Source organism: Staurois parvus, unplaced genomic scaffold, assembly GCF_062004578.1.
Source record: "Staurois parvus isolate SC_StPar_1 unplaced genomic scaffold, SC_StPar_1.0 ptg000409l, whole genome shotgun sequence".
NCBI lineage: Eukaryota > Metazoa > Chordata > Amphibia > Anura > Ranidae > Staurois > Staurois parvus.
The window spans coordinates 3,849,163-3,877,009 of NW_028318205.1; the positions used below are offsets into that span (position 1 = coordinate 3,849,163).

Consider the following 27,847-nt stretch of genomic DNA (forward strand, 5'->3'; position numbering starts at 1 on the left):
TCTTTAGGTATTGTGACCCTTTAAATACAAATTTTCTGCCTATTTTTAATCATTTCTAGATTTTGGAAAACCTGGAGAAAGGGTTTGCAGAAGATGGAAGCATGATCACTATGACAAATAGTAATAGACAAGGTAAGTGTATTTCAGCAGTCACCAGGTTAGTTGTTAGTGGTTTATTTTTACACTGTACCCATATATCATGTGACCTCAATGCACTTTTACTTGGCTGTAAAACAGCAAGGAGGAAGTGCACACAGGTCATATGATCAGCCTTTAATGTAAGAATTCTGTTAAGAGATTCCCCAAGACAGCACTCATTTGTTCTGTTAGAGCAAGTTTACATATTTGCAGATTGGGTGAGGTTTGAACCGCATCCAGTCTGCACGACATGTGAAATAATATTGCTTCCTATGGTGCCTGTTCACATACGTCCAGTGCACTGGCAGAGCGGACTCGGTGCGGATTGAAAAAGATTCCTGTCCGATTTCTGAGCAGTGTGGTCAGGTTAGGTGCAGATCACAGGCTTATTGACTTTTGTGGGAACCGCTTCTGAATCGCACATGTCATGAGTTTGTGAACAGGCTTTCAGGACGGTTTTCTCTCCTCATCCTCATGTAAACCTGACCTTATGTATTCTTACATATAATAAGAATATCCTGGCAAATATAATTACAAATATTTTTTTTTAATTGTAATTCAATCCATTGGTGCAGTCTCCTGTTGGATACTGTATACTCTGCTGATGACTTGGTGAAATTGCCTGGAAACCAGCAGTTAATTGCCAGAGAAATCCTAGCTCCATCATACTGGCTTTCATTTATGTTGATGGTAGACCTCTGCACAATACTTGTCTGCCACCTAGTGTACTTAGGCACTCACCAGATATGAAGTGAAGGCATTGCCAAAGCAACCACATTCCAGTTTCCTTTTTGCAGAGAGTGTCTGAAATGGACTGTAGTTAAAACATGGATTTTGCATGCAAAAAACAAGAGGCACAGCTGTCCATCTGAGCGGCTATCATTTTTAACTCTGACATTCATTTGGCAGCCATATTCTTGTTGTACCACACGTATTCTTTATATTCTGAAGCGGCCCTAAATTTAAGCCGATGAAAATGAAGATCAATGTGTTTATTTTAGGTATTTATGTAGCTCCAACAATTTACACAGCACTTTACATATATTTTGTACGTTCACATCAGTTCCTTCCCTGAAGGAGCAGCTTATAATCTAAGGTTCCTAACTCACATTCATGTATACACATACTAGGGCCAATTTTGACATGAGCCAATTATCCTACCAGCATGTCTTTGCATGGGTTTCCTCTGGGTACTCCTGTTTCCTCCCACTCTCCAGACCTATTTCTTCATTGGTGCCAATATTGCCTTCTATGACAGCCCAATACAGCCTTGCCCAATAATTTTCTCTGGCTCCGGAAATAAAGTAGAAAAGAAGAGAAAACAAACTAACAAGCATATGATAATCTTACACAGCTCATTAGGATCCCTAGACAATGGCGGATGGATAACATAGTCTCAATAGTACTATAAGATACCATAGGATACATTAAACTCAGAGTCAGGTTTCATGAACAGAACTCCATTCTCTATCCAGGGTTGGCAGGTCTTTCAGAAAGAAGAATATGAATGGTTGCTTATGGCAAAGTTTTTTTCATAGGAGAAATTAATTTTTAGCAAGGAAAAACTTCTGAGGGGTTAGGGGACATCTGTGATTTCCAATTTTGCGCAATCACAGTTCTAGCAGCCAGGACGATATGGGTAGTAATGGTTGGCCATTGCTCCACTCCCAGGTTAAGCAGGTCTAGGGCTGCATCAATGGACAATAGGAACCCAGTTATATCAGATAAGATTGTTGATATTTTGTGCCAAAAACTGGATAAACATTTGCATGACCAAAGCATATGGTACAGCGATCCTATCTGTCAGCATTCCTTCTAACACATAGGAAAGCCAGTGGAGGACAATTTAGATATGCGTACTGGGGAGTAGTACCATCTATATTTAATTCCCTATGTTTAGTGTTTTGATTCCCTGAATATATAGAGCTAAAGGCTTTAATCCATTGAGCATGTGAGAACTGTTGGTTAAAGCGGAGTTCCACCTGAAAAACAAAAAATTAAAGTCAGCAGCTACAAAAACTATAGCTAATGACTTTTAAAATACAGACACTTACCTGTCCCTCTGTCCAGCGGTGTCCTAACCACCGCTGGTTTCACCGGCCATCTTCTCTCCCTGACACCGGCATCTGCATTGAGGGCACCCGGCTGTGATAGCTTCCAGTCCACAGACTGGTGCCCACTGCGCATGCGCGAGAAGCGCTGCGCTTTTGTGTATGGCCCCGTAGTCTTCTGAGACCTGTTCCTGAAGACTACAGGGAGGGAAGGGGAGGACAATTTCTACTTCCGATCGCCTAGGCGATCGCAGCGGAAGTGGGTGCGAGTACTTGTCAAATTCGAGAATAAACTGTTTTTTCATGTGAACAAAAAGTGTCAGATAAGGCTTGGTCTTCAAGAGTGGATGATGAGTGGCATAAGCTTCTAATGTTGACCCTGAAATGCCAGGATAATAGAAGCAGCCCCTCCAAATGACCACATTTTGGAAAGTAGACACTCCAAGGTATTTGTTAAGAGGCATGGTGAGTATTTTGCAGATCTCATTTCTTGGCATATGTTTTTGGAAAACGAAGAAAGAAAACAAAAATGTATTTTTTCTTTTTCAAAACCATGTGACAAAAATTATATCTGTAAAATACTCACTATGCCTCTTATCAAATTCCTTGGGGTGTCTACTTTCCAAAAGTGGGTCATTTGGGTGGTGTTTGTACTATCCTGGCATTTTAGAGCCTCCGAAACTGTGAGTAGTGGGGTAGTGATATGAGGAAATATGCCCTTTGAAAGCCAGGAGGTGGTCATTGGATTTTGGAAGCCTCTATGTAGCTAGGCTGCCAAAAAGTCTCTCAAATGTAGTATCCCCATACTCAGGAGAAGTAGAAGAATGCGTGTTGGGGTGTTATTCCACATATACCCATGGAATGCAGGGAGCAATATATCATTTAAGTGACAACCTTGTGTTAACCTTGTGTGGCTCGGAGTTAATTTTCAGTACCAAAAGCGGTAACCCCAAGCCACGGGATTACACTGTACCTTGTCCTGCGATCCCCTGATGACCTCCCGCTTTGTCCTCCGGCCGATGCCGGCATCCTGGTTCCCTTCTCTGCGAGCGTCGCGACGCAGGGGGGGCGGAACCAGCGGGAGATTCAAAGAAGTAAAAACATAACGTACACACAATACATTGTAATCTGTTAGGATTACATTACTGTATCAAATTATTTCACCTCAGTTTTGTTCCTAGTGCTTTGTCCAGTGCCCTGCCTGCACTTTTACTGTTCTTTCTGCCTGGAAACTTGAGAATGTCCATTGCATCCAAAAAGTGTCCCTTTAGTTCCAAAGCGGTTTTAGACCAGCTAGAAAACAGCGATAGCAAATTAGAATCACTTGCAAAATTGAGCGGTAGTGATTAGTGGGGAAATTCGTCATCAGACACTGAAAGTGACGACAGCGAGGATTCTGTGACTGAGCTCAGTGATGTGTGAACTTGGTGCTCTATTTCAAATTTCAGTGTTTTTTGTTTGATTACATTATTGAATTAAATGTATTATTATATTATTATTTTGTATAATTATTCTATTATAATTTATGATTTTGTGTTTCAAACTTTATTATATCCGGGATGTTTCCTAGACTCTTGGACAGATTTAAGTGAGTTTATCCTAAGAATTACAAACCTACAATATAAAACAACAAATTTACATGCAAAACAATGTACCGCTTTGACATTCAAAAATATTGACATAATCAGAATGCCAGGGAGGTTAAAAGAAAAAAAAAATGAAATTTTCAAAAAAATTGTGGCAAAAATAAATTGTCCCATGGACTCAACATGCCTCTCTGCAAAATCCTTGGGGTGTCTGATTTCCAAAAAAGGGTCATTGGGGGGGCGGGGCTTGTACTGCCCTGGTCTTTTAGCACTTCAAGAAATGTGATCGGCAGTCAGAAAGTAACAGCTGTGTAAATTCCAATATATATACACCATTGATTGTAAATGCTAAAACTTTCACACAAACCAATTAATATACATGTATTGGTATTTTTTTTTTTTTTACCAAAGACATGTAGCAGAATACATTTGGCCTAAATGTATAACTAACTTTGAGTGTATTGGATAATTTTTATAACCAAAACTGAAAAATATTGTTTTGGTTTTTTTTTTCAAAATTTTCAGTCTTTTTTGGTTTATAGAGCAAAAAGTAAAAACCGCAGAGGTGATCAAATACCACCAAAAAAAAGCTCTATTTGTGTGAAAAAAGGACATAAATTTTGTTTGGGTACAGCATTGCATGACCGTGCAATTACCAGTTGAAATAGCACAGTGCCGAACAGCAAAAAATGGCCTGGTCATGAAGAGGGGTAAATCTTCCAGAGGGCAAGTGGTTAAACAGCATGTGTAATGCCATTGAACTCTGTTGAATGCCTTCGCTGCATCAATAGAAAGAAGCAGAGAAGGCACATGGTGGAGCTCTGCAAAGTGAGTGATGTCAATAATAAGTCTGGTGGCGTCCGATGATTGTCTACCAGAGGTGAAGCCCATCTGATCAGGTTGGATTAGGTTGGGCATTATGTGCATAAGACAGCCGGCAAGAACTTTAGCGTATAGCTTCACATCTGTGTTTAAGAAAGAGTTGATGTCAGTCTCTGAGGGTTGGGGAGTGGACGGGTCATTTTTTAAGATGTATAGGTTGCTGTAGTAGTCAGCACACATGTCTGCTATGTGTTGGGGGCTCACAATATTTTGTTGTGTGGTAGGATGAGTGAGGTGGGAGATCCTTGTTGCAGCTGCTTTATGTTTTATTCTGCGAGCTAGAAACCTGCCAGGCTTGTTATCAGAGGTGTAAAGGCATAGTTTAAATTGTTTTATATACCGGGCATGATGTTCAAGCAGGAGAGCCCTAAGGTCTCTGCGAAGTTTAGTTAGGGCGTGTTGATTGGTTAGGAACATATTGATTTTAGAATATGTGTTGTCTAGTTGAGAAGTATGTATAGTCTTTTTCACTGTCATGTAGACGGCGCCAGACATCAAATAAATCCTCCTGGTGCAGAAGTGGTTGTAGAGAAGGCAAACAGGGCTGCACCGGGGATGTGGTATCAATTTGAGGGTTTACCGTTGTATTTAAGTCTTTACATAGGATGAGGTTACCATATTTCATTTTGTTTATTTTGGACATTAACTTGCGCATAATGTATAATTGGTGGTAATTTGGGGCATAGACTCCAACTAAAGTGTAAGGACAGTGGTGCACATCACATAATAAGATTATATTTCGACCCTCTTGGTCAGCTATAGATTCTTTAAGATTAAAGGCCACAGAACTTTTGATGGTTAGAAGCACTCCCCTTTTTTTAGGGCAGCTTGTACTAAGATATGCAGGAAATCCCTGTGTGAGCATTTTGGAGTATCATTTAGATGGAAGTATGTCTTTTGAGCACATATAATATTAGCATGGGTATTACGTGCTTCGTGCCATAAGGAGAAATGTTTAGCGGGGTGATTCAACTCACAGGCATTTATAGCCAAGATTTTAAAACCCATAGTGGATATATAAGCAGATAGTATAATACATCACCTGTTGCCCCACAGTATGGGCAGTAGGTAGACTGCTCGTTGCCACAAGAGGTAGTCCATGTGTCATGAACAGTGGTATGGTCACTTTCAAACATTGTTGATGGATCCATGGCTGGTTGTAGATATGAAATGAGGAAGGTAATATAGATAGATATAGATATGTATGTGTGTGTGTGTGTATATGTATATATGTATATGTGTATATATATATATATATATATATATATATATATATATATATATATATATATGTATGTATACATATACATACGAAGTTATATTGAAAAAAGGAAATGTCTGCGCTCTATTGACTCAGAACTAACAAGCTATAGAAGAGAGAGGTTAGACTTTTAAACTTGAACAAGTCTCAGCATAGAGACATAAGGATAAGTTATGGTTAAAAAAAAAATGTCCTAAGGCAAACTTACTGCTTTTATTTATTATTATTATTATACAGGACTTGTATAGCGCCGACAGTTTGCTCAGCGCTTTACATTATGGATTGAGACCGTACAGTAACAATACAGTTCAATACAAGAGGGATTAGAGGGCCCTGCTCCTTGGAGTTTACAATCTAGGAGGGAGAGGATAGTGGTACAAGAGGTAATTAGCTGTGGGGGGATGGAGTGGTAGGAAGAGTAGAGGATTCCAATATTAGCTGGGGTCGGGGTAGGCTTCCCTGAAGAGATGGGTTTTCAGAGTGCGCCTAAAAGTGAGCAGAGTAGGCGATAGCCTGATAGATTGGGGTAGGGAGTTCCAGAGGATGGGTGAAGCCCTCGAGAAATTCTGGAGACGAGCATGGGAGGAGGAGACAAGGGAGCTAGAGAGTAGGAGGTCTTGCGAGGAGCGGAGAGTACGGTTTGGGTGGTATTTAGAGACAAGGTCGGTGATGTAATTAGGGGCAGTGTTATGAACGGCTTTATACGTCAGTGTTAGTGTTTTAAATTTTATCCTCTGGGCAATTGGAAGCCAGTGGAGGGAATGGCAAAGAGGGGTGGCAGATACAGAGCGGTTAGTAAGGTGAATGAGTCTGGCAGCAGCGTTCATGATGGACTGGAGTGGGGATAGCCTGCAATGAGGTAGGCCAGTGAGGAGGGAGTTACAGTAGTCAAGGCGTGATATAATAAGGGAGTGAATGAGTTGCTTAGTGGTTTCCGAGGTTAGGAACGGTCGTATCTTGGAGATGTTGCGGAGGTGAAGTCTACATGAGTTTGTCAGCGATTGGACCTGGGGCTGAAAGGACAGATTGGAGTCTAGGATTACACCTAGTACCTTGGCGTGAGGGGTGGGACTGATGGTGGTGGTGTTGATCATGATGGAGAAGTTGGGGGGGGCACAGGCTGGGGGGAATACTAGGAGCTCGGTTTTGGAAAGGTTGAGTTTGAGGAAGTGGAGTGACATCCTGTCCGATATGTCACTTAGTAGGCTGGTGATGCGATTGGAGAGGGGGTGAGGTGAGAGGTAGAGAGATAGATTTGCCTGTTGTCGTCCTAGAGATGACAGTTGAAGCCGTGGGAGTTTATCAATTGGCCAAGGGAGGAGGTGTAGATGGAGAAGAGGAGGGGTCCGAGGACAGAACCTTGAGGGATCCTAACAGAGAGAGGGAGTGAAGGGGAGGTGGCAGCGTTATAGGTAACACTGAAGGAGCGCTGCGATAGATAGGAGGAGAACCAGGAGAGAGCGGAGTCTCTGAGGCCAAGAGAGTGCAGTTTCTTGAGGAGGAGGGGGTGGTCAACCGTGTCAAAAGCCGCAGAGAGGTCCAGTAGTAGGAGTATAGTATAGTGGCCATTGGTTTTGGCGGTTAGTAGGTCATTGGTGAGTTTGAATAGGGCAGTTTCGGTGGAGTGTAGGGGGCGGAAGCCGAACTGTAAAGGGGTGGGAAGGTTGCTGTCAGTGAGATGGGAGCTCAGGCGATTGTAGACTAAGCGTTCTAGGAGTTTAGATGTAAATGGCAGTAGGGAGATGGGTCTTAAGTTGTTCAGGGGTGGGGTCCAGGGAGGGTTTCTTAAGTATGGGAGTGATGTGCGCATGCTTTAGAGGGGAGGGGAAGGTACCGGTGGAGAGGGAAAGATTGAAGATGTGAGTGAGGGAGCATAGGATGAAAGAGGAGGGGGACCGCAGGAGTCGTGAGGGGGCAGGTGGTGAGGCGGGCTTCGGAGAAAATCTTAGTGACCTCTTCAGTAGTAGTGAGGTCAAGGGAGCAAGGTGTTGAGGGGGTTATTGTGTGAGGAATGCTAAGTGGGATGGGTGTCTGAGCAGTGGCGATGTCCCTAAGAATTGCGTCAATCTTGTTTTTGAAGTGGTTAGCAATCTCGTGGGCGGTAAGTGAGGTACTGGGTGGAGGTGGAGACGGAGAAAGTAGAGAGTTAAAAGTGGAGAAGAGCTGGTGAGGACTGGAGGAGAAGGTATTTAATGAGGGTAATAAAGAAGGCTTGTTTGGCAGCGTGAAGGGAAGAAGTGTACGTTAAGAAGGCAGATTTATAGCGGGTGAACGCTTCTTGGGATTTAGTTTAGCCATTGTCTCTCCAGCGCACGACTATGTCGTTTGAGGTTTCTGGTGTGGTCGGTCTGCCTGGGTTGTAGCGGTATAAGCCGCAGGTTGAGCAAGCTGGAATTCTGAAAAGTGTGGGAGTTCTGAATGTTGTTTAGGTTCTCTGGAGAGGGTAATTTTGCAGAGATTTCCGTTGTGGGACTTTTTGCCAACCTGGAGAAATTTGGCGAGGATTATGCAGTGCAGGACGAGGTACAGGTGATTCTGGAATAATGTCCCAGCTGCGGAGAAGCTGTAAGCCTTCTTCCAGTGTAGAAATGGTTTTCGTTACTCCATTGTGTGTTGTCGTGAGCTTAGCAGGATGTTTCCAATGATGCAAAATCTTGTGGTTGCACAAGGCTTTAGTGACGGTGAGAAGGTTACTACGCATTTCCAGAGTATGTTTGGAAAGCTCGGGTAAAAGTTGGAGTTTAGAGCTTCGATCAGGAAGGTGTTCTGCTTTACAGAATGTTGCAAGTAGTTGTTCTTTGACTTGGTAGAAATGCACTCATAGGTTAACATCTCTAGGAATTTGTGATGGTAGGTAGTTAGGTATGGGGACCCTGTGGATCTGGTCGATTGTGAGATCTGCTGATGTGAGTGCGTTTAGGACATCTAGGAAAATATCACGCGCAAATTGTGGTAGCTGTGCTGGTTGCATTGATTCCAAAATGCCCCGAATGTTTTAATTATTTCTGCGAGACCGGTCTTCTAGATCATCAACCTTTGATTTCAGCCACATCAGTTCATCTGCATGTACAGAGTGTGCGTCAACTAGCGTTTTAAGAGATTCAGCATAGTCACACATTTCGTCTTCTATGTGATCCTCTCTGTCCCCAATGTTCTGTATGTCAACTTGCATGTGGTGAAGGCATGATTTCATATCATGTTGTAGCGATTGAGAGTAACATGCTCTTAAGCATGGTGTCGGATACTAGGAGATCTGAGGTGGTGATTGCTGCAAATGGATCCTCATAAGGCCGTGAGGTGGGGGGTTCTGCATCCTGTGCAATCACCTCTATTTCCAGGAGCCCCGAGGTGTCATCTAAGGCGTCCCTCCTGGTCCTCAATTTAGCTGGGCTTCTTGTAGAGGGTGTTGAAGCTCCTGATGCATGTGAGCCTGTTTGTGTGTGCAAGTGTGTCCCCCTTGGTTTGGCTGGGTTCCCAAAGCGGGATCCACTGCAGCTCCCGCCTTGCGTTGTGAGCCGCCATGGGCACAATTTTGTTGGAGACCAGCAGGGAGCCTGAGGAAGAAGCTATCCAGCTTGCCAGGCTGCGGCAAATCCCCCAGTCGTCGAGGCATGTCTGTAGGTTGCCCGAAACTGATGGGGTCAAAACCGCCGCTGAGTGGCGTTTGTGGGGCTCCAGGGAACACGTATTCTCCGGTGGCTTATCAGAGCTCCATGTTAAGGCAGCCATTCAGTAGTGTGGTCACCAATCCCCTCCCTCCCCCTTCCTCCCAATAACTTTGAAGCATGAGAGACAGGTTACACAGAACAGAATTGTGACAACACGCTGCAGTTTCATATAGTATCAATGCAAAACATCTTCCAAGTGTGGCTGAGAATGTCAGAGAAGGGGGCAACTGTGGGTACAGCTGAGGAGGAATATGCAGTTATGTTTGGGAAGTTAAAACCTGTAGGGATACAGTTACTGCAATAATGTGTGGCACCACTAGAGGGGCAACCCTAGTTGGCTGAACACACACAGGACACAAATCTTGCATACAGTCTGGCACTCTCTAAAGTCTTTGGAGCAGATTGCCACATGCTTCTGAGATTTCCTCAAACTATCCTGCAAGCTAGAATTCTTTAGTTATCACTTTGAACACCAGACACAAACTTATTGTAGCTTGCCACCACCAGCAGTTTTCCAGCTGACTGTACTGCTAGGCAACTACACACATACACCTGTCTGGTAGATCTGCTAGTTTTCACACAGGGACACTAATCTATATGCAATCTGCTACCATGCAATGCAATTTGGTACAGATCAAGAATGAATGTATACCCATCATACAGACACTGGTAACATAATGCACCAATCTCTCTAGGAGTATGAATTATTTGCTTAGTACAAAGAAGGCACTTTTTAATTTTATCATTTCCCTAGGCGGCCAGTGCATAAAATTATGTACAAAGTTACAAAATACAAAAAAAAAGAACATAAAAAACTTTGGCTATTGGCTATAAAATAAGTGGAAAACAACAAATAAGACCCCAAGAGAAATACACCATTTATTTTTTTCTTGCTGCTCAATTTATTTTAACATGGATGTGAGATGTGGATGTGGACTCTAACCCTTGGCCAGTCACCTCGCCTGCCTTGCGGAAGGTTAAGTGGCTATAGGCTATATGGACCAGCCAGCTCTGAGGGCTTGTTTAGAGGTAGGGTTTTCAACCTCAGTACCTGGTCATCGCAGCAAGTCTGAATATTGCATGTCTGCTGCAGGTGGCCTTTATATATTTGTTTTGTCTGCCTTTAGGGGGTTCTGTAAAACCAGGACTGGCCAATTTATATCTCCACGTAGCTCACAATGCATATTATAAAGAAATCATTTTCATCTGTCCCTGTGATTAGAAATGAAGCATAATCCTTCTGTTTTGAGAAAAGGACTAATGTTTTGTAGACAATGGGGAGCCCAGTGTGTACAGATGTTTTCCTCCCAGTGTGCATGTGTGTGTGTGTATATGTATGTGTGTGTGTGTGTGTGTGTGTGTGTGTATATATATATATATATATATATATATATGTGTGTATATATACATACATACACAGTATCTCACAGAAGTGAGTACACTCTTCACATTTTTGTAAATATTTTATTATATCTTTTCATGTGACAAAACTGAAGGTGTCTGTGTTTGTTTGTTTTGTTGCACATAGTACAGCCAATTGAAATCACGCGTGCAAAAAATATGCGCTCCTGCTATGCTTGGTGTAAATGAGGCCTGAAGGATTCTTTTGAGGGCTTGTCGGATGATAGTTAATTTACCACAATGACCACAATATAAAAGGAGGCAGTACAATTACAATACACTTCAGTACAGAAGGAATAGAAGGGCCCTGCTCATGGAGCTTACAAGCTAAAGGAAGGGGGAAGTGGTACAAAAGGTGATATCTGCAGGGTTGATCTGATGGAGGTTACACATGTACAGTTCTTAGGTGGAGGTGGGGTTGGCTTCCCTGAATAAGTGAATTTTCAAAGATCGCCTAAAGGCAAACGGGGTAGGGGCTGACCGGACATACTGCAGTAGGGAGTTCCAGAGGATGGGAGAGGCTCTGGAGAAGTCCTGGAGGCAAGCGTGGGAGGAGATGACGAGGGCGCTAGACAGCATGATGTCTTGGGATGAGCGGAGTAGGTGATGTGGACGATATCTGCGGATGAGGTTGTGATGTGGCTCGAGGCAGTGTTGTGGATGGCTTTGTATTTCGTGGTTAGTCATTTGAATTTTATACGTTGGGTTAGTAGAAGCCAGTGAAGCGATTGGCAGAGAGGAGCAGCAGTCACTGATTGGTTGGTAAGGTGTATAAGTCTAGTAGCAGCAATGTTTACTCACTATTGAAATACAAACTCTCTGTGATATCAGTTCACTTCTATATTTTAATATCACAGTGAGTGACTATATAATAAAGGTTAATTGAGTCCTGACTTTAGCACTTACCGGACCGAATAAGACGATCATGGATTACGGTTACTTTTTGCTTGAAATTTCATTTGGAAGCAAGTTACCAGAACCAAATTAAAGCTTTGTTTCTTGTGCAGTCACAATTCTACATCTGCATATTACAGAACATAAACTAAGCATAGCAGAGAGTCTAAAACTAGCACCAAGTGCTACCATCAGATGATGCTGTGTTTTAGGAGCAAACCTGAGTGCCCATGTGTGTGGCACTAGGTGCCCTTTGAGGCAACAGGTTCACTTTAAAAGCCAACTCCACCTAGTAGTAAAAATACAAATAACCATTGTTCAGCATTTCTTAAAACCACAGCAATTCTGGCTGCAATACTCATGCCCTTTTCAGCTCTGCCTCCTCCAGACTTTCAACTTCTGGCGTTCAGCACTGCTCGCCTTTCAAGTTGCATGGTGACCAATATCATCCAACCTTTTATGCCCTGGCTCTCAGTGACACATCCTCCGGCCTCGCAACATGTTGAACTGAGCAGTGCTCATTCCAAATTGCATGAGAGCTGCTTAGTGAATGATCAAGGCTCACTTCCTGAGGAAGACCAGAAAGGACCTGTGTTGTCACCAAACTGGCCTGGAGACTTTTTTTTTCTTTTTAATGGACTGAGGGGGGCTTTAGGAAAGGAGGGTGGGAATAACGAAAGCTGGAGAATAACACTTTAAGGATGTTATTAAATACTTGTGTTAAATAATGGTGTCGCTTTCCCTTTAGTCACTAATACTTGTATACAAGCTAAGTTCATTTAGCCATAAGTGGATTGAAAAGCTTACACTCAACATTGATCACTCTTCTTCTAATAATCTACTTAACAAAGATATATGTGCCTTGTATTTTTAAAGTTTCGGTTCTTTGTTTGAAACTTTGTCATGGGAGCTTTCATCATTAGCCCATTGGCTGTCTCCCCTGTCACATAGATTGCTTTAGATTTATTTTTCTAGCTGGCTACCCAGACCATTTAAGTTATTTTATCACAAGGACCTTAATGTTCCTTTTTTTGTGATTAACTTTTTCTTCCAGTCTCTCCAAAAAGCCCCCAAATCCCATCTGAGCTGTTAATGCATCTACTCTTAGGTAGTTTCACAGATTACAAGAAGGTAAAAATTAACCATTTATAATATGGCAGTGTACCCCTTTGCCAGTGCGTAATACAGGCGGACTGCTGGGACTGGAAAGGGCATGCAGAATGATAGATCTTAGAGCCAGCTACAATAACAGTCTCACCCGCTGAGAGTCACAAAATAGATTGGAAGTCATTTTGGAAGACTTGTGGATTCAGAAAATGAGTTCTGGGTCAGCCAAGTATGGAAGGTCAATAAATTCTCTAGGCAAGCATTCCCCTTGTAAACCAGAGGCTCAGCTCTGCTTCAAAATTGAAATCTACTGTGCATATATCTCCGATGTTTGGTCATAAATTATGAAACATCCTTCCATCCGAGGTCCGGTTTGGCTAGCTGTCATCTAAATCATTGTGCATAGTTCTTCCCTTAAGAACACAGTAAAGTTTAAATGCCTGGATGGGTGGGGGGTGACCATTTCCAAACATCTCCGCTAGCTAATTGGGAAAATTGGCTGCCGCGTTTTAAGGAACATTGGCCGTTTGGAAAGCTGCCTAAAAGATATTTTAATTTAGAGGTGATTTATGGAATGAAACATGAGCATTAGTGACTGGGCTGTGGTTTAAATCATACACAGGCACCAAACCCCATCTGCATACAAATGTAAGAGAAGCAAAAAATAGCTTTAGCCAGAGAATAGCAGACGTTGCTGAAGAAATTGTGTGGGTACAGTACAGACTTCAGCTTGCCTGGAATTCATTAAGCTGTAAAAGATCCTGAACAAAATAAAAGTAGAACTTCACCAATGACAGCTGTCAATAATGAGGCAAATCAACATTGTGAAGAGTTTTAAAGGCAACTCCAGCAGCACATTAAAACTGGTGAACTGTAAATGATGTATAGCAATCTACCATAGATTTGTTAAAGGAGACCTGTCATTAGAAAAATTTAAGGACTGCAGTTACAGACCTTCTGAAAGAGCTGTTTGTCTGGCTGCCTCTGGTATCAGTGCTTTTCAATCACTAACCTGGAACAAGCATACAGCAAATTAAGTCAAAATATCTGATTGTCATTCTTTTTTCAGATTAGTGACTCAAAGCAAAACCTAGCAGGGCAACCAGCATTTTCAAAAAGGAAGCTATCAATGGCAATTTCCAGCTATCTGTCAGGTTCCCTTAAAACGGAGCTCCAGTCCCTGTAATTAGTTGTTTTTTTAATTCCCTTGTGATTGTTATTACTTGTTCATTTAAAGTAGAATACTGTTAGAACAGTATTTGTGCTGGTTTGCTTAAAATCTTTAAAAATGTACCTGATCTCAGACGCAGGCAGGTGGCCATTTAGGATGTGGGCATCTGAAGTCCACTTGTGTCTTTTTCCGGGATTCGGTGCAGCTGGCTATCCAGCATGCACCTCCTGATCTCGAGCCTGCGCAGTAATGCATGTTGTTTAGTGCAGGTTGCCGTAGCAATGGTGGCTGCAGCAGAAGTACCCACCCTGTTTCTATGGCAACCTGTCAATCATATTACATTATTAGGCTTCCCAAAGACTCTTGGGATAGATGACGCCTATATCCCAAGAGTCAATGGGAATCGTGTAATGACGTCATCACCTAGGCGGCCGGGACAGGAAGTGCCCCCAAAGAATTATAATAAAGGTATTTAGAAACAAACAAAAAATAATTTCCATTTCGCACTTTACATTGGAGGGGCATTGGAAATATTGGAAGTTTAAAAAAAAGACTGGAACGCCACTTTAAGTAGAACTATGGCCTTCCATCTTTGTTTATAAAGAAGCTTCTTCCACTTTTCATGGAGGGTCCACTTTATTACAGTTCAGCCTTACTCATCAGGCATGTGCACACATCAAACCTTTCAGATGTAGAGGTGCTTCAAACTGTACAAAGCACATTGGAAGCAGTTGTACAAGGCAGCAAAAACTGTCAAATGCATTTAATTTATGACCAATACAAGGTATATCCGCATCTGATTTGCTTGAATTTAGGGAGTGGTCTGCTTCACTACATACTAAAATCTGAAATAACCTAATATTTCTGCATATCAGCCCATGTTTGGGTGCATTATACAACTTTGATGTAAATAATATTACACAACTATGGTTACAAAAAACACTATATAATGCTAAAATAAGGGGCTGATGAAATTACTGAATACATTCTGAATATTGCTGTCTTGCCTTGCTATGAGAAAGACACTAGGAAATATGAAAGGGGTTGGTTGCATTTCTAAATGCCTACAAAAATACCAAATCTGGCCATACACTTAGATATTTCTTTCATCCAGACTGTGAGCTGAATTAAAGAAATCGGATTTCTATTTCCACACCAAACAGTGCAGTTGGACAAATCTGCTCTGCCTGGTATTGCATTCTGAAAGCTGGCACCAATAGCTCACAGAATCCTCAAACATTGGCTGCGTCTGATTGAAGTCACTGTTTGGCTGACCGTATTCTGGTTGTGCCGGCAGGGGCTGATATCTGAGCTGTGTATGGCAGCCTTCATTATCTGTCTTTCTGACCATCTTGCCTCAAGCTTATTTTGAGTCAGTATGGTATACAGTTATTGAAGCCATACCTGAAGCTGAGCTGCAGCATGTTCAAGGTTATTGCTTTTGTACTGAAGCTAGAGAATCAGTATGACAGCCAGGAAATTAGCATTTTCAGAATGTTGTTTGAACCAACAGCGTACATGTGTTGTGGTGAGTGTGCCTGTTCATTTTAAAAGCAGCAACAATTTTGCTTAAAAAAAAACTTTCCATGCCTCCTACTAAATACCTTAGGTTGTCTACTTTTTAAGTTGTAATTTTATGTCATCATTTTTTGGAAAAAAAATTAAAATTAAACAGTGTGTTAAAAAAAATTGTAAAAAAAGATAAAAATGTAACAAAGTAATAAAAAAAAATGCTAAAATATTGAAAACAAAAGATTTTTTTTTTTCAAACTGTCACCAGTGCAGTAGAGCATCATCATTTAACTGGTGTGGCAGTGATCAGGGAGCCAGCTACTCAGTATACTCCATAGTACAAGTCTTTATTGGCTACAGAGTGTGTACATAGCAAACGCATTCTGGCTGCAATGGCTTTCCTCATAGCAACTATGCAGCTGCTATGAGGAAGGCCATTGCAGCCAAAATGCATTTGCTATGTACACACTCTGTAGCCAATAAAGACTTGTACTATGGAGTATCTGGCTTATGTTCACTACATTCACAAGTATATTGGGGACAAAACATCCCAGCCAGAAGCACTGGTCTTCAGCATATGACTTTTTAATGAAGCATTTGAGTGTGGGCATTGTATCTATTGACATGCACCATAAATAACCACCATTGTTTTATTCTGTGGACTGGTAATGGTATGGTAATGTGGTCCTAAGTTTCTCTCAAGGCATGTTTCCTTTAAGGTCTAGTAGCTCACAACCTTATTTTTGTGTTTGTCTTCATTATTCACTTCATCATGCTGATGCACAGTTCAGGTTATACTTTACATATGGTGTCTCCATAATGAAGAATAAACACATAGCTAGGGAGCACTAGTGTGAGAGATTGACACCCTTATTGGGTTATTTTTGTGGAAGGAGCTGGTGATAAAGACTACTGCAGGAAAATCTTTCCATTGGAAGCAGATCAATAAGCCAGCTGGTGAGTTGAGTTATTGGTGGTTACTTAACATGGAAATATCTGGATTGGACTTTACATTTTTTTTATTGAAGGCTAAATCCACCTTTCTGAGCAGAATTATGGGGGTTATTCTCTGCACCGCCTCCTGTCAAATTTGAAACCAGCATAGCTCCACCCACACAGCCACATCGTTTATTCACAGGAATCTGTGAATAGAAAAAAGTCCCATCTGACGCCATGGCAGAGGAACTCATAGTCCTCAATGAAGCAGTGATGTCACATCCGTAGTCCATCAACATTTCCTTCAGATCCATGATTGAAGGTCTGTATCTCAGTATGGAGTTGAGTATGAAGAAAGAGTCTGCAAGAGCCAGAGCATTGCACCTGCTATTCACTGATCACGACTGCAGTGCTTTGCAGGCTCCTATGCAAAAAAAACCCCAAAAACAAATGCACATTTTTTTTTTTTACTAATGTAGATGCGTTTATTACTTTAATGCAAATGGTGGACATAGCCTTTACAGTATAAGTAAAGAATACATAAATATATACATTATATTATTAGTAAGCCTTAGATGTGATGGCTGTCTTAGTTTTTTTTTTTACTTGATATACCGTATGTGTGGTAGCACTGGAAGTAAAAATCCAATCTGATAGATCTACAGTAAAGAGATTTTTCCTGCAAAGACGCAGATTCATGAATGAAATAAAATTTAGGTGGATCCAGATCTGGTCCTAGACTTCTACCTTTTTGATAGTGATAAAAGGTGTGTTTGCCAAACAGTAAATTCTTGAAAGTATACGGAGTAGCGCCTGAGACAAACGTTCATCTCACTTGAAGGACTATTTAAAACATTTAATAGCTATATATGCAAACAGCTTGTTTTGCGAGAAAAAAAGTTCCCCCCTTTGTAGGGATTGAGAACACAATGTGTGTTAAAGTGGTTATGAAGACTGAAGGTTTTTTACCTTCATGTATTCTCTGCATGAAGGTAAAAAACCTTGTGTGCAGCAGCTGCCCCAGCCTCCTCAATACTTACCTGAACCTCATTGTGATCCAGCGATGTGAATGACAGCCTCCGCTGACCATGTTTCTGCCACCTCATTGGAGAGAGAGGGAGTGCGGCCAATCCACAGCTCCTTGTGTGAATGGACACACAGAGCAGTAGGTGCCCCCATAGCAGGAGATCCTGCAGGGAACCCAAGAGGCGGAGGATCCATGCTACTCTGTGTAAAACCACTACACACAGCAGGTAAGTATAGACATGTTTGTTATTTTACAAAAAAAAAAGAACCTTTAGAATCGCTTTAAGGCTCGATGAAGGCTAGCATCTCCTGATGGCACCAAAGGCAGGCTCTTAACCTTAAATGTTTCAAAAAGTCCTTCAAATGAGATTAACTTTTGTACCAGGCGCTCCTCCGTGCACATCCTTAGCATTTTTCAGGCTAAGATTATTTTCAGCAAGTACAGAAAAATACTTATTGATCCTGCCAGGCATGCAGTGTCCTTTTCACTTCCTGTGAGCTGAAAAGAAAGCACAAACCTCTGTGTATTTCTTGTATAAGTGACTTATCCCATCGATCCACAATACAATGGAGATGATCAAAGGCCATAGTACTTGAAGTACAGCCTGTGTGACAAGGTTCTGTCCATAGATAAATAGAGAAATGAGTGTAGTCACAAAGGAGTAGGAAATATGTTACTTGCAGGATTACTAGCTGTAAATAAAGATAAAGGGCTCTAAAAAAAGAAAACAAATGCAGCTAGGACATATGACTGGTAAGCTATAATATATTACATTTTTGTTTGTGGGTTGTGGCACACTGTCATTAGCTTATTAAATCACACTATTGCATTTTGTAACAAGCAGTAAAACATGCATTTTAGGCTCCATGTACACGGGACATTTGGAAAACTCTTCTGAACGATGGAAACTGACTGCTGAAAAACGTAGGCTAAAAAAGTCTGTTTAGCCACGTTTGCATACTGCGTTTATGCGCGTTTGCATTTAGAAGTGTTTTTTTAAGATAACCTCAGGAGACCTTTCAAAATGCCCAGAATGCACTGAAAAACAGTAAAAAAATTTACTATTTCAGACATTTTAAGATAAATACAGAGAGCAGAAGCAGAGGGAGCAGTATGCGTTGAGATGACCTGTCTTTTCTGGTTGTATTCACTATGGATCCCATCATGAACATAATGTGGCACGTTCTACCATTTTTTCCTTCACGCGAAACCTGGAACTGACTGCGCTGGTGTACCGGGTCCATTTGAATACATGGAAAACACTTTGTATGCATTTCTGATGATGAAAAAAGGCTCTGGACAGCATTTTGATATGGAACAGTTAAAAAAAACGCTTCTAAACGCAAACACTTATAAACACGGTTAGCCGCGTTTACAGGCGTTTGGCATTTGGGAAAAAAACGCAGAAAAGCTCCTGAACGTGAGTTTATCAGCTGCAGTGTACATGAGCCCTTATGGTGTCTTTCTGCAATACATGCATTCCTTCACTGTGCCGTGCATTGTGTGCTTGTATTCTGGTGCCATTTATTCTGAACCCCAATGTTATTTATTCCCATTGTAAATATACAATAAGGCCTCGTTCACATGGGGCCGTGCACTGACGCAGTTGCTGCTTCCAACTTCACATGTGGATGCATGTCCTAGAACACACACACAGTGCGCTTTCAGGGATACTCACTCACTCGGATGTCAATTTCGGTGCACCGGCAGCATGAACACATTCCAGTTGACATCAGTGAGACTGCCTGTGCATCCCAGTTCAAGTAAACACACCCCAACACTCCCCCCCGTGTGTTCTTTAGTACACCCCAAGATAAAGGCCTTAGCCCCACTTCATAACAGAACTTGGTGCTGGAAACCCATGATCTGTGCGCGTTTCCCACACCGCATTCAAAACGCACTGCCTTTGTGATCTGCCAAGGATGTCAATGCAATATTAACCACGCCCCAAACATAGGTTGCAAACACAGTGCATTTTCCTGCACTGGATCACATGGTGCAAAACTATTATGCAGTCCGGTTGCAGTGCATTTCCAAAATTTGAGCCTATTCAAAATAAATGGGTTCAAGTCGCACTGTACTGAATCGCATGTGAATTGTACAGGAATGATATACGCATTTTCTGTGCGATTCATATTATGAACCTGTGCTATAGCATATACCTGTGCTCAGATGTGAGTACTTTGTTCAGTGCATGTGTGTTTTTTCATGCACTGAGGGGGTACTAATGGTCCTTTCAAATCTAATGAATAACACACCAAAAAAAGCACGCATCAACAAGTATGCATTAATGTACCGCAATAGCCAGAGTGGGCATTCATGTATTTACACATATACCTTCTGCCTGTACGGTTTACCCATTTAGAATCTCTATTGTTTACTTAATGTTTGCTGGTGTGAGGCTTTCAAGAAGAAAGAGGTGGTATGTTATCAGCAATGTGCACCCGCTGCATGCGTGGAGCTGGAAGATGTGTGGCTGAGAAATGTCTGATGTCTGAGGGATTGCTAGCGATACACAGGGCTTCAGACATGCTCTTCTATTCTTTCATGGCACAGTCTAGCATAAAGCTCATTAGGAGCCTTGGTGAGTGTCTTCTGGTGAGACAGGGACACGGTGAAGGAGGGGGCAGCTGAGGGCAAAGGCTCTCAGACACATCACAGCACAGTTGGCTGCCTCAGAGCTGATGGCTGTGAAACAGCTTTCCCGGCATATACGTTTGGACATTTCCAGACCTTCCCAACCCCCCCCCCTCCATAGATTTAAAATCAATGCCGTTAGAAGCTGCTCTCCCCTCTGTCAGACACACACTTAGGAATTCAATTGATTTTAGTGAGAAGCCGTTAATGATGTCATTTTTTTTATTGTATGTTATGAAATAATACCTGTGCTGGTTTGTCTTTGTCATTTCAATTTCCACCCTTTCCATCATGTCTGTTCAGCATTGGCGCTCTTCTCCGAGGCACAGTGACGCCTGTGTTTTTTGACCTGTGTTCAGGGCTCCGGGGGTGGAACACGCTAGGAAAAAAAACCCACAAAAGCATTGACTTCATAAAAAAATACATGCCCCCTCACACAACCATTCATGACACAGAATGCTGGTAAATGTGTGTGATATGGGAGGGTGAGGTAACTGGAATTATCATAGAACACCAACACTTGTTTCCATCGCATGTTGATATGTTCATCATAATAATAGCAAAATAATTTTAGGCTTATGCACACCACGGCGCTTGTGCGTTGTGGTGAGTTTTTGTGTATGCTGCAGTGCTTTTTTTTTTTTTTTTTATTGCATTTTTTTTAAAGGATAAGTTCACCTTTCAGAAAAAATAATGAATGCACATTTTTTTGCAGGTAAAAAAAACGTGCACTTATTATTTTTGTCTACAAAACCATTGCACTTTTGATCAGCAGATCGCTGGTGCCATGCAGATCTCCTGCAGATCTATCAGTATATCTGCTTGCTCATACGGGATCTACGAGCAAGCAGATATACTGACAGGAAGAATGAATTAATATGTGCATAGGGAAGGAGTTCCCCAAAAAAAGGTACTTTCATGTGGGACCATGCAGCTTTATCAAAGGGCTTTATTAGAAAAAAAACAAAACAAATGTGCATTGCACAAGTATACACACAGAAGCTGAGCAAACCACCACCGTAACTTCACCAAACTAAAAAGACAACATTGTCTCGTCACCTTTGCAGCTGCTCATACAACCTTCAACATACACACTTGGGGAAAAGGGGCGAGAAAGGCTAAAGGTGCAACTTGGGCATATATGGGGCAAGAAACCATGTATTGAATGTAAGAGTTGGATGATTGTCATTCAGTAGTGTCCCATATAGTAGCGATAGGAACCATGTAATACATGGTTTATTACCCCATATGTTTTTGTTTTTTTACACTGATTGCTTTTACACCCATAAAGGCTGTAAAAGCAATAATTTCTCCTCTCTGGCTGCATTCTTGCAGCCATTGAGAACTACTGTGTGAGCTGTGATTGATCACAGCTTGTCACATGGTACAAAGCTGTTGTGAATAGCCTTGTACCATGTGACCTCTGTGATCATTCACAGATTTCACACGTAGTAAGCAATGATGTCAGAAGTGACATCTTGCTTACTACTCTGCATGTGATCACTGATTGGCCAATCAATGATCACATGATCGGGACCTCGCATAGAGGTCCCATATGACAATCGGTGTTCCACTGTGTCCAGAGGATTTATGCAGCGCCAAAAGTTTGCTCATTGCTCTACAATATAAATACAAGGGGGTGAAGCAGGCCCTGCTCATAATAGCTTACAAACTAATAGGGTGGGGCAATTAGTACAAAAGGTAATAATTGTGAGGGATGAACTGGTGGAAAAACTTAAAGTTGAGTGGTTCAGGGATAGACTTCCCTGAAGAGATCATTTTTCCAGGATCGCCTGGAGGTGGCCAGAGTAGGGGATTGAATGTTAGAGGATGGAGAAGTCCTGGAGATGAGCAAGGGAGGAGGAGACAAGAGAGTGATAGAGCAGGAGGTCTTGGCTGGAGTGGAGAGGATATTTGGAGACAGGATTGGTGATGTAGTTTAGGACAGAGTTGTGAATGGCTTTGTGTGTTGCTGTTGTTGTGATTGCTGGGCATTCGGAAGCCAATGGAGGGATTGTCAGAGAAGTGTGGCAGACACTAAGTGGTTGGTAAGGTAGGTGAGCCTGGCAGCAGCATTCATGACAGACTGAAGGGGGTTAGCCTGCGTAGAGATAGGTCTATAAGATGGGAGTTGAAATAATCAATTGAATGAGTAGCTTGGTGATTTCATTAAGTAAAAAGGAGCGACTTTTAGAGATGCTATGGAGGTGAAGTGAACAAGGCAGTTTTGGAAGTTTATGACTAAAAGGAATGATTGATTGAATTGAATAGTTTTCAGCAAATGACCCTCTGTTTTTTTGTTCTTTTTTCTGTTTCGACAGACCAAATTATAAAAATTGAGAGTGAAATCGATTAAAAAATGCCTTTTAACAAGCATTGCTCTAGTGACAATGTCCACTTCAGGTTAAATAATGTGGTTGTTCAAATCTGGGAAACAAATCACACTGTGGGGGGCAAATGGTTGTGGATCATTCAGTCACATATGGTTATTTTTTAAATGGTAAGCTTCCAAAATGCCAACATTTATGGTCTGCACTAAAGCAGAACAAAGTCAAAGGGCCACATTTACCACTGTGTCTTTAATAAGCCTGTATTAGAAACTAATCATGTTCAAACTTTTCTTCTTCAATTGCCAGTAAGTGGTCATGGTCTACTGTAGTTGTACAATAAGTTGGTTCTTACAAAAGAAACTTCCAAAGATTGTTGATCAGGGGTGTACATAGGCTTGTCCTTCAGTGCTACAGTGTGACATTTTACTACACAGCCAATCTGACCTTCATAAGGTCTGGGGTTAAAAGAAATGTCATCCTAACGTTTCATGAATCTGCAGTAGTCTAGAGCAGAACTGCACCGTATTTTATAGTTATCAGGACTACCGGCAGCCTGTAAGTTACGTTCACTGCCAATTTCTACCGAAATTGTGATCAGTGGTTTACCAGCAGTGATCCTATATCATGCAGTAGTACTACCAACAACTGAGCCGTGTTTAACTGCTCCCCATTATGCTGCAAGACAGTGGAGGGGGGGGGGAGTACATATGCCACAGCTGCAATGCTTTGCATGGCGATTCAGCAGAAATTATTCGCGTTCAGCAGGCAATTCCAACTACTGGTTGTGACTTATTCAGCTGAATGGGGTTGCCCTGCAATCGCCAGGCATCTTTGTTCCTCCCTAGTTTGTTCCCTCACCCTCTGCTTTCTCCTTCTGTGTTTTTCACTACTGCAGTTCTGCTTTCCCACTTTTCTCCATCCAGCTATCTATTATTTTTATTTCATTTTGTCATTTTTCGGGGTATTTGGATGATACTTTTTGGGTTGCTCTACTCCTATCAGTATGTCTTTTTGTTGTTACTTATTGGTGTGTGTGTGTGTGTGTGTGTGGGGAGGTTAAATAAATATTTATAGCTATGAATGTGGTATGCGCTCTCAAGACTCTTAAAGGAGAACAGGGCCAATCAAATAGTGTGATTACTCCAGTCTTTTGGCCAATCATAGCCTGGCTTTTTTTCAAGTCCTTCAGAAAGGCAGGCTATGACTCTCCAAAATGTTGGTTTTTAAAACTGCTATTATATCAGTTTTGTTCTCCTTTTGGACGCCATGAGTGTGCCTACCATATCTGATGTCTTATTTCCATATCTGTTTAGGAGGTGTATTGGATTGAATGCTGGTACTGCCATTGTGTGTGTGTGTGTGTGCGTGTGCGTGTGTGTGTGTGTATATATATATATATATATATATATATATATATATATATATATATATATATATATATATATATATATATATATATATATAGCACTGCCCCTTGGGACAAGCTGGAATATATTATGGGTCCTGCGCTCCATAGATCCAACCCTAAGCAAACCCAATCCCTCTGGCACAACTGGTAATGAATAGCAAATACCCCACCAAGAAATTTGCTGACACAGGGTTAAATGAAACAAGAACAATTTTATGGAGAATGAAATGCAGTGTAGAGGGGTGGAGTTCCCCTTTTAACTTCAAAACGTACTTTTCTTCTTTTATGCAATGCAGTAAATTTGGTCTGCCACTAGAGGGCTTCACAGCCAAGAGTCTCCGGATGGCAGAGCCGCACTTTCAGCAGAATACAACTGATATCAAACAAATAAACTTACTTATGCTCTATCAATGAAATGTATTACCCACACCGGGGTATGATTCTGCTTCTGAGGGGCGTTAGCCAAAAATCACCTCAGAGTCAGAACAGAATGCAATAAAGAGGTACCTCTAATAAAGCTACTAAGCCAGATTCCCCCACTTCAGTCCTTGTAACGGTGGAGCTCTAGTTGGTGCACGTTTAGTCCTTACAATGAAGTAAATAGCAGCTGAAGGCTTCTTTGGAGTTTTAGCTGGTGTGGGTTACATCCGATTTCACTAGATTTCTGGGCTGAGAGGGTCCAACCTCAGTATCTAAACGCAACACAAAGCACCCCAAGACCAGGGGCAGTCGCAGGATGCAATCTCCCAGTATGTGTCAGTCCCCGGGGCAGACAGTCTCAATTACACTGGTGGTGAGGGGCAAAGCAGGCAGAGGGATCTGTGGCTTGCACAGGGCCCCGGATGGGTGAGATCCCAGCAGTGGGGTGCGGATGTCCCAGTCTATATGCAAAGTGTAAATGGTGTGTCTTACTCTCTCCATGGGGACAGCTCACCAGACTCTGAACACACAGCAGGGTCCCTCTATCCGCGCTGAGTGCTGTAGTGCCTCCTCCTCTGCTTGGACGGGCTCCACGTGTCCCTGTCTTTTCTCCAGCCTCCTGTCTCTGTTCTCTCCCTTCACTTCCTGCTTCCTCCCCCTCCCAGTTCTTTGCTGTGTAGTGGATGAGTCATGAACTTGGCAGAATGCCCAGATTTTACAAATAGGGGAGAGAGAGAAAGGACTGACTGCTGAACATGTGATTCCTTCTGAATCCTCTTGTACAAGGAGCCTGCTACATATATATATATATATATGTATATGTTAGACAAAAATAAAATGGAAACACTACATGATTTGCAGGTGTGAAAGTGATGACATGTTTCGCATTGAAAGTTGAAGTACTGTAACATTCCTTTACTTCCACTATGTAATGAGACCGCTAACAGGTGGGAAGCCTCGCTTTCATCATTCACTGCCTGTGCTGCTAGTAATATGGAGTCATGTCAGAGCTTACTGAGCTTCCAAGAGGGCAAATTGTTGGTACCCACTAAGTTGGTGCCTCTGTGACTGTAGTGTCGCAAAGTACAATATCGAGGTTATGACGGCATATACAGTTTCCGGGAAAACGTGGTCTGATAAGCATAAGTGCGGTCCCATATGGTCAACCGAAAGAGACGAAAGGACATTGCGCAGGATTGTGACCCGGAATAAAAAAACAAGACTGCAGAACTCAAGGTCATTCTTGACAGGACGTTTTCCCGGAAACTGTATATGCTGTCATAACCTTTGATACTGTACCTCTCGACACAGCAAATAAATTGGCAACTTCAGTCACAGAGGCACCAGATAAGCGGTACCAACAGTGTGCTCTATTTGAACCTCAGTAAACTCTGACATTACTCTGTATTACTAGCAGCGCATACAGTGAATGTCAAAAGTGAGGATTCCCACCTGTTAGCTAGGTTACATCACTTCCGCTTTCAACACAAAACGTAGTTTTTCCATTTTTTTTTCTAACCCATTTGAGAGTGTGTGTGTGTAATATACAGACACACACACACTATATTGCCAAAGGTATTAGGACGCCTGCCTGTCTATGGGAATGTTTGACCATTCTTCCAGAAGCGCATTTGTGAGGTCAGGTACTGATGTGCAGGCCAGTCAAGTTCCTCTTCCCCAAACTCGCTCATCCATGTTCATGCTCAACGCTCATCCTTGCTTTGTGTACTGGTGCTCAGTCATGTTGGAACAGAAGTGACTGGCCTCCGATGATACACAGAGTTAGTTGTATCTGTTTATCTACAGCCATCTTTCCCTGACTTTCATTCAAAGTGCAGAATTTGCACAGGATTTCTCAGTTCTGAAAAGCAGTGGGCAGGTAGCTAACGATACATCATTGAGACGTGCTCTGAGAGCTGATTGGAAGAAAGGGACACACCTCCCTTCACACAGCACACATGAACAGAGCTGAGGCTGTCAATCACTGCCCTTCCCTGTCACCAGTTTTCTATTAGTGTCAGGCAAACCCATCAGAAGTGACTCCTTGAGATAGCAGAGGAATGAGGCAGTGGACAGAAATGACATTTAATACTCTGTACTGAGACAATCACGCACTATAGAAGGATGCGCTTTGTTCATATTTCATGTCTGAGGTTTACAACCACTTTAATTCTAGTGCACATGGCCACATGTAAAGGTCATTTAAAATTGTGCACGTTTTACTGGTTAGCATATCTACTTTGCAGCACTGGGGTCCTCAGTTTACTCAGGTCCTATCTGCATATTACATGGGCTTCCTCAAGTAGTTAAGACTACTAGGGCAAATTTTAGACAGGAGGCGATAATCTACCAGCACATCCTTGGAGTGCAGGAGTAAACTCAAGTACGTGCTGGTGGATTATCGCCTCCTGTCTAAAATTTGCCCTAGTAGTCTTAAAGCACTATAGAAGTATAAACAATAATATTGGTGTAGTGCTACAATAAGTGGAATAGTAAATAAATATAATGAATAGAAAACATACAGTTGTGTTCAAAATAATAGCAGTGTGTTGAAAAAAGTGAATAAAGCTCAAAATCCTTCTAATAGCTTTTATTTCCATACACATAAATGCATTGGGAACACTACACATTCTATTCCAAATCAAAACATGAAGAAAAATAGATCAAATTTGTGTTGTTCTTCTAAAAAAAATTGAAGAAAAGTGAATATTAGACTTCAAAAAAATAGCAGTGTTTGTATTCTTCTTTACAAACTCAAACATTCACTATAGAAACTGAAAAATGTTTGAAGATTTTGCGTTCCTTTGAATCACTTAATGAATATTTAGTTGTATAAGCACTGTTTCTGAGAACTGCTGTACATCTGTGTTGCATGGAGTCAACCAACTTCTGGCACCTGTGAACAGGTATTCCAGCCCAGGATGATTGGACTACATTCCACAGTTCTTCTCGATTTCTTGGTTTTGCCTCAGAAACTGCATTTTTGATGTCACCCCACAAGTTTTCTATTGGATTAAGATCCGGGGATTGGGCTGGCCACTCCATAACGTCAATCTTGTTGGTCTGGAACCAAGATGTTGCACGTTTACTGGTGTGTTTGGGGTTGTTGTCTTGTTGGAACACCCATTTCAAGGGCATTTCCTCTTCAGCATAAGGCAGCATGACCTCTTCAAGTATTCTGATGTATTCAAACTGATCCATGATCCCTGGTATGCGATAAATAGGCTCAACACCGTAGTATGAGAAACATCCCCATATCATGATGCTTGCGCAACCATGCTTCACTGTCTTCACAGTGTACTGTGGCTTGAATTCAGTGTTTGGGGGTCGTCTGACAAACTGTCTCCGGCCACTAGACCCAAAAAGAACAATCTTACTTTCATCAGTCCACAAAATGTTGCGCCATTTCTCTTTAGGC

General features: G+C 41.9%; 1 protein-coding gene across 1 annotated transcript in view; it reads left to right on the forward strand.

Moving 5' to 3' along the window:
* The window catches only part of TRAPPC12 (trafficking protein particle complex subunit 12), a 185,985-nt gene that overhangs the window by 103,152 nt on the left and 54,986 nt on the right, over window positions 1-27,847 (forward strand). The window contains exon 7 of the mRNA XM_089686734.1: window positions 60-132. Coding sequence (XP_089542860.1) covers window positions 60-132 — 73 coding nt within the window. The remainder of the gene's footprint in view (window positions 1-59; window positions 133-27,847) is intronic.